Below are 12,518 nucleotides of genomic sequence, written 5' to 3'. Positions count from 1 at the left end.
ATACAAATACTATGGACGTAGCCGGGGAAAATCCCTAGTATAATTAAAGAGAACTATATATACAATTATATATGGATAAATCCAAAAAAATAAGTGTTAATTTTTTGTTTTTTTTTAAAGAAAAGCACATTATTTTTTCTTCCACGCGTATGTGCCCTCGGCGGTATACGATTTTTCATAAAATAAATTCCATCAATTTTCGCAGTCCATTCACGGTACTCACCACATCGTTTATGAGAGAGAGGCTCCTCTATACACTTGAACGTTATAAAAACTCTCGAATTTAGGCCCATGCCTCAGGAGACATGTGTACACTTTCCTTGCTTGTCCATCCTTTTCGGTGAACCAGATAAAGGCTGAACGATCACGATATGTTAAGTTTGGTACGAATAGATCATTTCTTCCATCGTAGCAATGTACGTTGAGAACTTTAGGTGGAGTGAGTCCGTTATGAAACGGTTCATTTTTTTTAGGATTTGGGATGACTTTTGGAGTAAAAGCGGTAAAAAAGTTTAGTATTTTGATTTAATTTTACAAACATGAACCAATTAAATCTCTGGTTATACATGATCTAAGGGTAGAAAAATATTGATGGCCAATAAGATAAAATCCAAAATAATAATTTCACTCATCTAAAATTTTAGCATCAAAATGCATGGTTGCTCAATATGATAAAATCAACTTCACTCAACATATACTAATTATATCCGGAAAAAAAAAAGATCCTGATTAAAAGTTTCAGATCTAAAAAACCGGTACTATAAATATATAATTTAACGATATTATGAACATTAGACTACTACCATAAAGTTGAGGGTAACGAGATCTTCCTCTCCTGAGAAAAATTCAACTATTGTGTTCTTTGCTATTGGCTTCAGGCCGTTCAGTAGAACCCTGATAAGAGCAATCGTAAATTTCGTAATCTCCAAGGACACCGAGTTCTAGGCCGATATTGTATATCACTTTTTCATGCTAGAAGTGAAGAGGTAAACCCTGAAGTCGGATCTAGAAAGAGATTTGAGGGAAAAGAAGACAAAATGACTGATTCCCATCTCTACAAGATAACTATCCAGTGGTTGTATAGTGGTATGGTCTGTTTTTGAGGACGCTTTGCATATCTTCCTCCTATTCAAATCTAAACTGAAAACAGTCTTTGCCTAAACCAAACCTAAGATCTTGTCTTTGGAAGTCCAGATTTTAGGGAGTTCCTTGATGAGTCAAGAGATTGGTTGCTCCTTAGGGTTTGTGAGCCTTTGATTAAAAGTATTGTTCTGGATGAGGAAGGAGTTGTCAAACTCCAGAGCACACACTCTCTTACATGTTGGTGGAAGCTGAGCTGACTGGAGACCTTTCCCTTTTTCTGCAGCAGTGAATTTTGTGGACTCGTGAGGAATCTTCAACGAGAGAAAATGAAGCTTTCAGGTACTGAGATAAGAAAATGAGGGTTTAAAGGGAGGATGAAAGACGCTTGATGTTTGAAGAATGCCATTTGGAGGTCGTAGAGGAGTAGCAGTTGACTCTACACTGGACAGTGAAGTTGTTAGACGTCTCGGGGGTCTTCCATGCTGCACTAGACCTTTCCGTAACCAAATTTATTAGCTACAAATATAGCAAGAGATAGCAACGGAACACATAGTTTTAATTTTTGTAGCTAAATCTGTCGCTAGCTACAATAATCTGTAGCTATATAGCTAGAGACAAATTCCGTCGGTAGTCTGTAGCTAAATAGCTACGTCTGTAGCTAAAAAATAAGTTGCTATAATTTTTCTATTTAGCAACGACTAACTACAAATGTCTGTATTGCTAAATAGCAACGATATCTATTTATTGAGGATCTAAATGTATCAGAAGATAAATTATCGAATTATGGAGGACGCAAAAACATAATGTATGGACACGCACCCGTGTCTTTGGTAAATTTTATAAATTATTTCTTCTTCTTTTTTTTGTTTTGGTATTTGCTATAGTGATTAACAAAAATTCTTATTTAATCCACATTGGATCAAGAACAGGGTCGGAGGGAACGCTCATAAGGAGTTCTATTGAAACCAAGAAATATTCTCTTTTACGTAAGTAGAGTTTTTAAACATTTTGAAATTTCTTTATAGAAGTGTTACTAATTAATTGATGATACATATATGCCTAATTCCTTCTCTAGTTAAACCATCTCACTACAATAGTGATAGGCACGGCACCCCCGGGTATCTAGATCCTGAATACCATCCATCAATCAAACCAGTACACGGAGAAGAGCGATGCGTACAGGTGTTGACGGAATTGGAATTGAGCTACTCATCTCCGGAACAGCCGCAGACCCATGTATATATGTGAGGAAGAGGAAGCATACGTAGGAGTAGAACCGAGGAACTACGTCGCTACTATTTAAACAACTCACTCATACCTTTGCCTTTACCATTATGTTTTGGTGTGTTTTGTCTTAATACCCTAATTAAAAGTTTCAGATCTAAAAAACTATAACTATTTAATTTAGCAGAATTATGAAAATTAGACTACAAGAAATAAATTTTTATTCATCAAATATTAAGAGAGATAACTTTACAATCCACAAAAAAAAAAATTAACAAGATTTCATATGAAATTTGATTACTAGAAACAATTTTTTTAGTGCTATCTCATACTCATTCTCTATTTTGTATGTTTATTTAGTTCAATAAATATAAAATAAACTATCAAATTCAATGCATGTCAAATATATACGTATATGAATCTTTATATTTATAATGCCTTTAGAGAACTTTTATGGAAGTTTTAGTCAGCTTTTGGTAGCTAGATACCATGTATTTTATGTTATTGTTAGTAACATTTTGCAAGCTTACTCTATCTGAACAAAGACTTCCAAAAATTATGATATTATCATAAACGAAGTAATATATCATACATATGTTCAAGGAATTACCATAACTCTTATATTGGCAAACCCTATATCACAAAAATTATGAAAAAATTACATATAAAGAAACAATCTTCTAATTAACATTAACATAAGGGTAAAATGACTAAATTACTTCATATTCTATAATTTTATTTTAAATACCCTCCTAAATAATAAAAATTAACCCTAATCACTAAATCCCATCCAAATATAAAACAAGAATATATTTTTAATTAATGCTATTTGAAAAAAAATATTTTGTGTACTATTTTTTGAACAAATAAGTAATTTAGTGTTATCTAGTGTTTTCCTTCTTTTTATCTCAGTTTTCAAATGATATTTCTCTGTCTGCGTTCCATGAATTGGAAATCTGACTGAAATAAAATTCCTTTCCACAAAATAACAAATACATCAAATATAAATTCCTTTTACGTTACCGGTGGCCTTGAGTGTTAAGTATACTTGTATGATTTCACCTTTCACTTCACATTTCAGCTACTCTTTTAGATTCTCCCTTTCCGCTATTTCTTTTTTCACAAAAAAAATGATTCATCTAAGAAAAGTGCCAAAATACATTGCAACTCTCAGCTTATTACTACCAGTTCCCTTGCTCCTAATATTCTTATCAACCGTCGTTTCATCTCATTCACCAACCCTCCACAAAACGCAGCATCTTACATCCTCCGGTAACACCACCGAGCTCCTCGTCGCCACTTTAAATCAAACCATCTCCAAGGTCAATTTTTCTTCCTCAAACTTCTCCGACCTCCAAACGAGTCTCGGCTCAAACCTAACACATCGCGACCGTTGCGCGTTTGGTGACTGTCTCGAGCTACTCGATGACACCGTCTTAGATCTCACCGCCGCTATCTCGGAGCTCCAGTCTCCTTACCCGGTGTTCAACAGCGTCAGTATGTTGCTCAGCGCCGCTATGACGAATACACGAACGTGTCTTGATGGCTTTGCTTCTAGCGACGACGACGAGGACGAGAATACTTATGGCAGTAGTAAAACGTATGGGCTTACTGAGAGCATGAGGGAGAGTCTTTACAATATCTCTAGACATGTCAGGGAATCACTAGCTATGCTTGAGAATATTCCGGGGAAATTAGAGAATGATGTTGGGTTTCCGACGTGGGTCGACCGAAAACTCCTTCAGGATCCGACAGATGAGACTAAGATTGATCTGGTGGTGTCTCGAAATGGTACCGGAAACTTCACAACCATTGGAGAGGCCGTGTCGGCCGCTCCCAACTTGAGCGAGACCAGGTATGAAAACGTTACATGTTAGGTTATTATTGGTAATGTTACATGCGTATCCCTTTTGCATGTTTTACCAATTATGAAATTATATTAAATAAGCTTTTAAAAATAATTTTAGTGTTTCTTTGTTTTTTGCCAGTTTAATGATTACTTTCCTTCTTATATTTTGGGTCGATTTTATTTTGCTTCTTTAAAAAAAAAAAACAGATTAATTCGATTCAAAAAGAATAGTTAAGCATATTAATATCTAAAATTGTGCACATAAACACTTACGAATAAATTTAGGGAGTACCGTGGTGAAATGTTCATCAGAGCTTTTCGATGAATTACTTCTTTCTTTATAGAGATTTTTTTCTCAAAATATCTTAAACTTATGTAGTAATCGTCACGGATCTAACAACGACAAATCTTAAACTTGAAGAACCAGACAATTTTTATCATTCCTACACGTGATCAATGGCAATACCAATAAGTGTTGACAAAAAAAAACAATTAGTGTCAAGTCATCACAAATGTCTCATCAATTGATAGTTTACATAAACAACGCCACCAAATTCTCATAAACGTAACTAAAAAAGCATAGATTTTTAATATCTCCAGATAAACTATCCCTACTTATATGATAGTTTAAGTAAAAGTGCCAAAAAAAAACATTAATGTAAAAATTGCGTAGAGGGACAGAAATTGGGTTCACCCAAGCTGAATTATATAATTCACCTCATTTCTCTGAACCAATTAAACTGCCACATAGAATTATTAGAAAAAATGTATTAATTTTTTTAATAAATAGAAAATAGCTTTGTAAAAAAAGAAATTAACGTTGTTACGCCATCCATCGTTCTTCTTTTTCATCGCTTTACACAAAACATAGGAATATAAGAGTTTGTCAAGCTTCATTCACCAATTCTGTTCTTTCAAATCCTAATTCAATTTCACCTTCTCTAAGCTAAATCAACCACGTTCATCCATGGATTTCTGGAAAAAGTATCAAACAAGAGGAAGAAGAAGATGGAGAAAAAAGGCATCAAGTTAAGAAAATAAGTTTTTTTGTTCGAATTGAACGTTTGATTAAATCTACAAACTAAGTAGATCTAAGAAGAAGTGCCCAAGAAGAAGAACAAGGAGATCGAGTAGCAGAGAATAAGCTACAAAGAAGTAAGAAGAAGAAGAAGAAACTTGAGCCACAAGAAACAAAAAAGTGAAGAAGAAAGGTGAGTGTGAGAACAAAAAACAGAGTAAGTGAGTAACCAAGAACAAAGAGAGTAACAGAAAACAAGCTATAAAGAAGTGAGAAAAAAAAGAGACTTGAGCCACGAGAAACAGAAAAGTGAAGAAGAAGTGTGAATGTGAGAACAAAAACAGAGAGTAAGTGAGTGAACAAGAGAAACAAAGATGATGGAGAGACTGGGCTGGCCGAGAGTATTTGAGTTGAGTGGAGAGGTCTTTGTTGTCTTTCCATAATTTTGTGAGAGGTCATCCTGATCTCTTGAAGAAGAAGCAGACCGAAACTTGCATTGCGAGGTTTAAGAAAATAAGAATAATAGACAGAGCTATAAAGCCCACGTAGAGGAACGCTTGCAACATTTACAAATCTGAATCACGCTATGGGTATATATGTTCTGCAAGCTTTTTCAATCAATTGGTCACTAAAATATTGGTCTCAAAGAGAAGAGTAAGATTAACAGAAATCAGAGTGATATGTTAGTTTATCTCTAAGTGGATTCAATACAACGCTTGCAACGTTTGGTGATTCATGCACCACAACGTTGTGATCATATATAAACGTGATAATCAGAATATCTAAAAGAAAATCAAATATGATCATACATAGACATGATTAAAGATCTAATAGCTCTAGTTGTGCTTATAACTACACGATCAAGATATATATATATATATATATATATATAACAAACAATAATTAAACTTGGGGATAATTATGTTAATTGAGTGATGAAGTAGCTCAAACCTGCAAGTTACGTGAAGAATTATTTGGGTGTTTCTGGGATGAAAAAAAAAAGAAGCCGAAGAATGAAGAAGGAGAAATCAGATCAAAACTCTTAACGGAGCCGTCATACGTTAATTTCTTTTTTTTTGCAAAGCTATTTTCCATGTATTAAAAAAATTAATACATTTTTTTCTAGTAATCCTGTGTGACAGTTTAATTGGTTTAGGAAATGAGGTGAATTGTATAATTCACATTAGGGGGTGAACCCATCCAAATTATATTGAAAACACTGGTTTTACACTTTTCTTCTCTTGGTACAATTAGTTTTTAAACATTTAATTTTAATATAAAATAAAATAAAACATAAAACTAACTTAAAATGCTAATATAATAGAAATTAATTAAATCTGGGAGACTGATCACTACAAATGATCTTGGTGCATCTTACACTACTTTTTTCATTAATTATTATTCATTTTATTCTTTTAAGATGCATGCTTCCAAACTGAACACATTTGCATATTTACTTTCAATCCTACCTGAAATTCATTCATTTTATTCAGTCTTTAGATTCTTGTTTATTTCTAAATAGCCATGTGATCTTCTATTTTCAACAGAAATCCAAATTTCTCATTTTTTATTTATAAACAATAAATAGTTTTTTTTATAACGATAAACAATAAATATTCGTTTGACCCTCCAAAAAACAACAAAAATTTTGCTTTGACAAAATTTTTGGTTTAGTAATACATTTATTGCCAACAGTTTAGTTATACATAATAATGCTTTATTTATTAATAACTTAATACTGTGAGAGTAATATTGGATTTTTTTATGATAGATTTGTGATATATATAAAGTGTGGAGTATATTTCGAAAACATTGAAATACCGAGGGAGAAAACGATGATAATGTTCCTCGGAGACGGAATCGGACAGACAGTAATAAAAGCTAACCGCAACGGCGCAGATGGATGGACAGCATTTAACTCTGCTACTGTGGGTAAGTTTTCTTAATAATTTTCTTTTTATTTTATTTAATTACAACTTATAACTTTAATTTATAAATCTATACGTTCTTTTTTGCTTATGCAGGCGTAAGAGGTAGTGGCTTCATAGCTAAGAACATATCATTCGTGAACGATGCTGGACCGACCAAGCACCAGGCTGTGGCCTTGCGTAGCGGGTCTGACCTCTCTGCTTTCTACCGATGCAGCTTTGAAAGTTACCAAGACACCATTTACGTCCACTCACACAAACAGTTCTATAGAGAATGCAATATATATGGCACGGTCGATTTCATATTTGGTGACGCAGCGGCTGTGTTCCAGAACTGTAGTCTCTATGCTCGTAGGCCGAACCCTAACCAGAGAATCACATATACTGCTCAAGGTCGAGAAGATCCTCGTCAACCCACGGGTATTTCTATAATAAACTGCAAGATCTTGGCTGCTCCCGATTTGGTCCCTGTGAAGACTGACTTCAAAGCATACTTAGGTCGTCCATGGCAATTATATTCTAGAACGGTTATTATACAATCGTTTATTGATGATTTGGTTGATCCTGCTGGATGGTTGCAATGGAAAGACGATTTTGCTCTTGACACTTTATATTATGGAGAGTATATGAATGAAGGCCCCGGTTCGAACATGACAAACCGGGTCAAATGGCCCGGTTTTAAACGTATCGAAACCGCAGTGGAAGCAACTAAGTTCACTGTCGGTCCGTTTATTGATGGTAACAAATGGCTTAACTCTACAGGAATTCCTTTTACTCTTGATCTCTAAGCTTGATCTTATATATAGAAATCTTGCAATAATATTAAAATGTAAGCAAAATGTTTGGTAACACTTACATAGCAATTGTAATTAAGGTGATCAAATCATTTTAGACTAATGTCTTTCCTCTTTGTAATGACTAATGACTTGGTCTAGTTAAACCATACATCGATTTGATCGCAATAATCTAAAGAACTCACAAAATCACCTCGCGATCTCGTAAACACAAAAAAAAACTTACCAACAAAAAGTTGACATAATGGCTAAAATTCTTGAAGCACCTCGTAGAGGTCTAATTGATTATATGTTTAGATTTCACTGGAAAGAATATGTTCTCTTAAAATAATTAATTTAAAATGATATGGATCTCGTTCGAGGTAGAAATATGTATAAGCTTTGGGATTCAGAACTTTTTAATCATTCAAAGAGATACAAGAAAACTTGAAGAAACAATTTTAGTTGTTCCGAAACGAGAAATAGAGCAAAATTATAACGGTGAACACATAGAATCAACAAGTTCATGATCTCGATGTGCGATCCCTATGTTTCGGTCTGGCACAACCAATTAATAAACTACTCTGTAAACTAAAATATATGTACAATCAACATATCAACAACTTAAACAGCGAAGTCACACAAGCCCTGTTTATATGTAGGGATCAATCACAAGTGATGAGTTGGTTGCTTAACCACAAACCGTCCTTATATTAAACTAGCTCTTCAACTTGACACATAATCTTGGTTTAAGCTACAATAAAAATGATTTTCCATCACCAAGTTACAATACTCTTGTAACGTTTTGTAGTGGTTAATCTATCTTTTTCATCCGTTGATTTAATTTATCCAAAAGAAAAGAAAAAAACAAAGTGGCCGATTGTGGAGGACAGGAGGGTGATCAAATTGGGTTTTACGTATGAGAAGGGTGCATGCATGTTAAACGAAAAAGACGTTTGAACGAATTATTCATTAAATTTTGTTACTTACCTTCTTTAACTCTTTGTTCAAAGTGGAATATTACAGCTAATACTAACTTCTTTTGAAAACAATCAGTGTTGTTTGTACTGTCCATAGCTAAGCCCTAAAAGAAAGTAACTATCATCTTTTAATTATGTTTTCCCATTCTCATCATTTCTGCTTCTATTATATCAAACAAATACATAATTAAATTTGGACTTAGTTTAATTTTATTGTTGTTTGGTAATTTTGACGTGCTATTTTTATATATTAAATAAAAAGGTTGGACTGAATCTGTAAACAACATTTTTAAGAACATAAAAACATGCGTAAAACTCAGTTTTTGGTGAGTTAATAATTAATATTTTGACTGAAGCTGGTGCCTATATATTTGGAAATTTTATACATCTATGCATTTTACGTATTTTGTGAAAATCTTGATGTATTTAATGTGTATCTTTAAAAATAATTTATTCAAATTGAAGAAAGACGTCCATACTCGTATGTTTATGTTTGAGTACATTTATCACAAGTTGAAAGAATTACCATTGTCTAGAGGAAATGAGGTTGATGAGTAAAGTAATATTATTCCTTTGTCAAAAAAGTAATATTATTCGCAGTCTCTCTGTTATTTTAATCTTCGCCTCTATATCATTAGTTACCTTTAAGGGTTTATATATAAGACTACAAGCTCTCACTACAGTCTTGAAAAAAAAAAAAGATGCATAATCCAAGTAGAAAAACGTCAAAACACATAAATCTCAACTTACTAGCATTGACCTTTCACCTAATCTTCTTAATACCCACCGTTCATTCACGATCCACCCAGCGTCTAGCCGAACCCAATAACATCACTGAGCTCATCGTCGCTACTTTAAACCAAACTATCTTAAACGTCAATGTCTCTTACACTACCTTCTACAACCTCCAAAAACGTCTTGGTCCAAACATAGCTCGCCGTTACCGCTGCGCATTCGAAGCCTGTCTCGTTCTACTCGATGACACTATCTTCGATCTTGAAACTGCAATCTCCAAGCTCCAAACTTCTTCTCTTGGGGCCCACGATGTCAATATGTTGCTCAGCGACGCCATGACGAACCAAGACACGTGTCTCGAGGGTTTCAAGACAAGTGGAATTCATGAAAAAAATAATGATAACACGTATAAATTGACTGATAGTTTGAAGGATAGCATCTTGAAGATCTCTAGCAACCTCAGTAACTCTCTGGGCATGCTTCAGAAGATTCCAGGACATGAACTCTCCCCGGAAGCATATGAGGTTGACGTTGAGTTCCCGAGTTGGGTCTTAGAGAATGACAAGAGACGCCTTCACGCTCCGGTGGAAAAAACTAAGTTTAATCTCATGGTGGCTCAAGATGGTACCGGAAACTTCACTACCATCAACGATGCGGTCTCGGCCGCTCCTACCTCGAGTGTAACAAGGTACATACATCTTACCTCAACGTAGTAAAGCACCAACGTTAACATTTGGAACAAAATTATAAAATCTATATTGGTACTATTTTATTTATTATTCTCAAGTAATACCAGTAGTAAAATTGGTGATGTCGGAACAAAGAAAAGATATGTACATGCATGTTTTGGTTTATCAATGTTGATAATGTATGATTTTTTTCTTTCCTTTTTTCAAATGTGATTTATGAAAATTTCACGATGTCATTGTTTTTTCTTCAGCTTTATGGTTCTAATTATATACACCAACATTAACATTAGGAACAAAAGTTTTAAAAATGCAAATCTACATTCGTACATATTTTATTTATTTATTATTCTCAAGTAACACCAGTTGTAAAATTGGTGATGTTAGTACAAAGAAAAGATATGCACATGCATGTTTTCGGTTTATCAATGTTGATACATATGATTTTTTTTCTTTCAAATGTTATATGTGAATTGGGCCATGTCATTGTTTTCGTTTAATTTTTTTTTGAACTTTATTCCTTTTTCATTAATTTATTGTTTTAGTATATACCCTTCAAAAAATTTTTTACAGGTTTATGATATATATAAAACGTGGGGTATACTTTGAGAACGTTGAGATACCGAAGAATAAGACAATGATAATGTTTGTGGGAGACGGTATCGGAAGAACAGTCATAAAAGCAAACCGCAGGAAGGGTAACTTGGGAACATTTCAAACTGCTACCGTAGGTTAGCCTTTGATCAAAATACTTTGGCATTTTTTTTTAAATGCTAATTGCTAAACATCTAGAAAAATAAGCTGCTTATAACGAGTAACGATTCTAGTTTTAAGGCGTCGTCCAGGTGAGCACATTCTTGATTTCTTATGGGTTTAGGCTGAGGCCGAATGATATGTCAAGCCCAAATAAAATCCAAATTTTCTTTCTTCGAAAAATAAATATAACCTAATGTTTTTTTTGCTAAAAAAATCCAACCTAATGTAATCTTCATATTATATATGGTTGTAGTATAACGAGTAACTAATAGACAATTGTTCATGCAGGCGTGAAAGGTGAAGGGTTCATAGCTAAGGATATATCATTCGTGAATTTTGCTGGACCGTCACCACAAGCCGTGGCATTGCGAAGCGGCTCTGACCACTCTGCTTTCTACCGTTGCTCGTTCGAAGGCTACCAAGACACTCTTTATGTCTATTCAGGCAAACAGTTCTACAGAGAATGTGATATATATGGTACGGTCGATTTCATATGTGGTAACGCGGCTGTTGTGTTCCAAAACTGTAGTCTTTATGCTCGTAAACCAAATCCTGGGCAGAAAATCGTATACACCGCTCAAAGTCGCACTTGTTCGAACCAGTCTACTGGTATCTCTATGATTAACTGTAGATTCTTGGCCGCTCCTGATTTGATCCCTGTAAAAGGAAGCTTCGAGGCGTACTTAGGTCGACCGTGGAAAAACTTCTCTAGGACGATCATCATGAAATCGTTTATTGACGATCTGGTTGTTCCTGCCGGATGGTTGGAGTGGAACGGAAGTTTTGCTCTTGAAACCCTACATTATGGAGAGTACATGAACGAAGGACCTGGATCAAACATTACTAACCGGGTCAAATGGCCTGGCTATAGACCCATACTAAACGAAACGGAAGCAACCCAATTCACAGTCGGTCCATTTATTGATGGTGGGAGGTGGCTTAATTCAACCGGCATCCCATTTAATACCGGTCTGTAATCACATATTTGATTGTAAACATGAGATCAAGTCACTTTAGACTTGTACCTAAAAATTAAGATGATCAACATTCTATAAATTTTTTATCACTACAGGTCTGGTGGGTGTGTAGTTATGTATCCAACTCGAAAAATGACATACCCTAGCAAGAGAGAATAAATTATCTATATACGTTTAATGGTCTATTAAATTTCACATATATCATTAAAGTAAAATCTAGTCAAACAAATTTAATTTCCAATATATGAAATTTAGTTTTGAGATAAAAGTTATAGCCTTTACCATCTGCTTTCTTGGTTGTTCATCAATAATGGATAAACTTTTACAGAGAAGCAGGAAAAGGAGAATAAGAACATGAATCCAAAGTTATTTTTGCTCTTTATAGATAACGTGTTTTGTTCTGGGGGTCATGAGGCATGTGGAATCATCACAGGAGCGCACATGATAAGTACGACATTCCCATCATCTCCATTATTATTATTCAATGCTACTCTTCATACCTATATAGA

At 34.3% G+C, this 12,518-nt stretch overlaps 2 protein-coding genes across 2 annotated transcripts; both read left to right on the top strand.

Moving 5' to 3' along the window:
* Positions 1–3,435: 3,435 nt before the first annotated feature.
* Positions 3,436–7,956, top strand: LOC106315424 (probable pectinesterase/pectinesterase inhibitor 40). The gene is made up of 3 exons (XM_013753149.1): positions 3,436–4,162; positions 6,946–7,106; positions 7,199–7,956. The coding sequence occupies exons 1-3, from the start codon at positions 3,438–3,440 to the stop codon at positions 7,888–7,890; spliced, it is 1,578 nt and encodes a 525-aa protein (XP_013608603.1). The 5' UTR covers positions 3,436–3,437; the 3' UTR covers positions 7,891–7,956.
* A 1,564-nt stretch (positions 7,957–9,520) lies between these two features.
* On the top strand, positions 9,521–12,079 carry LOC106315425 (probable pectinesterase/pectinesterase inhibitor 39). Its single transcript, XM_013753150.1, has 3 exons — positions 9,521–10,278; positions 10,850–11,007; positions 11,321–12,079. Exons 1-3 carry the CDS (start codon positions 9,557–9,559, stop codon positions 12,007–12,009), a joined length of 1,569 nt encoding a protein of 522 aa, XP_013608604.1. The 5' UTR covers positions 9,521–9,556; the 3' UTR covers positions 12,010–12,079.
* The last annotated feature ends 439 nt before the right edge of the window (positions 12,080–12,518 follow it).

Source organism: Brassica oleracea, chromosome C9 (assembly GCF_000695525.1).
Source record: "Brassica oleracea var. oleracea cultivar TO1000 chromosome C9, BOL, whole genome shotgun sequence".
Lineage (NCBI taxonomy): Eukaryota > Viridiplantae > Streptophyta > Magnoliopsida > Brassicales > Brassicaceae > Brassica > Brassica oleracea.
This window is presented reverse-complemented; position numbering and strand designations above follow the sequence as displayed.

Excerpts from the sequence above, each read along its gene's own strand:
- LOC106315425 (XM_013753150.1), top strand. The coding sequence starts at position 9,557 with ATGCATAATCCAAGTAGAAAAACGTCAAAACACATAAATCTCAACTTA. Across the intron at positions 10,279-10,849 it reads CCTACCTCGAGTGTAACAAG|GTTTATGATATATATAAAAC; the intron begins GTACATACATCT and ends AATTTTTTACAG. Across the intron at positions 11,008-11,320 it reads ATTTCAAACTGCTACCGTAG|GCGTGAAAGGTGAAGGGTTC; the intron begins GTTAGCCTTTGA and ends TTGTTCATGCAG.
- LOC106315424 (XM_013753149.1), top strand. The coding sequence starts at position 3,438 with ATGATTCATCTAAGAAAAGTGCCAAAATACATTGCAACTCTCAGCTTA. Across the intron at positions 4,163-6,945 it reads CCCAACTTGAGCGAGACCAG|ATTTGTGATATATATAAAGT; the intron begins GTATGAAAACGT and ends TTTTTATGATAG. Across the intron at positions 7,107-7,198 it reads ATTTAACTCTGCTACTGTGG|GCGTAAGAGGTAGTGGCTTC; the intron begins GTAAGTTTTCTT and ends TTGCTTATGCAG.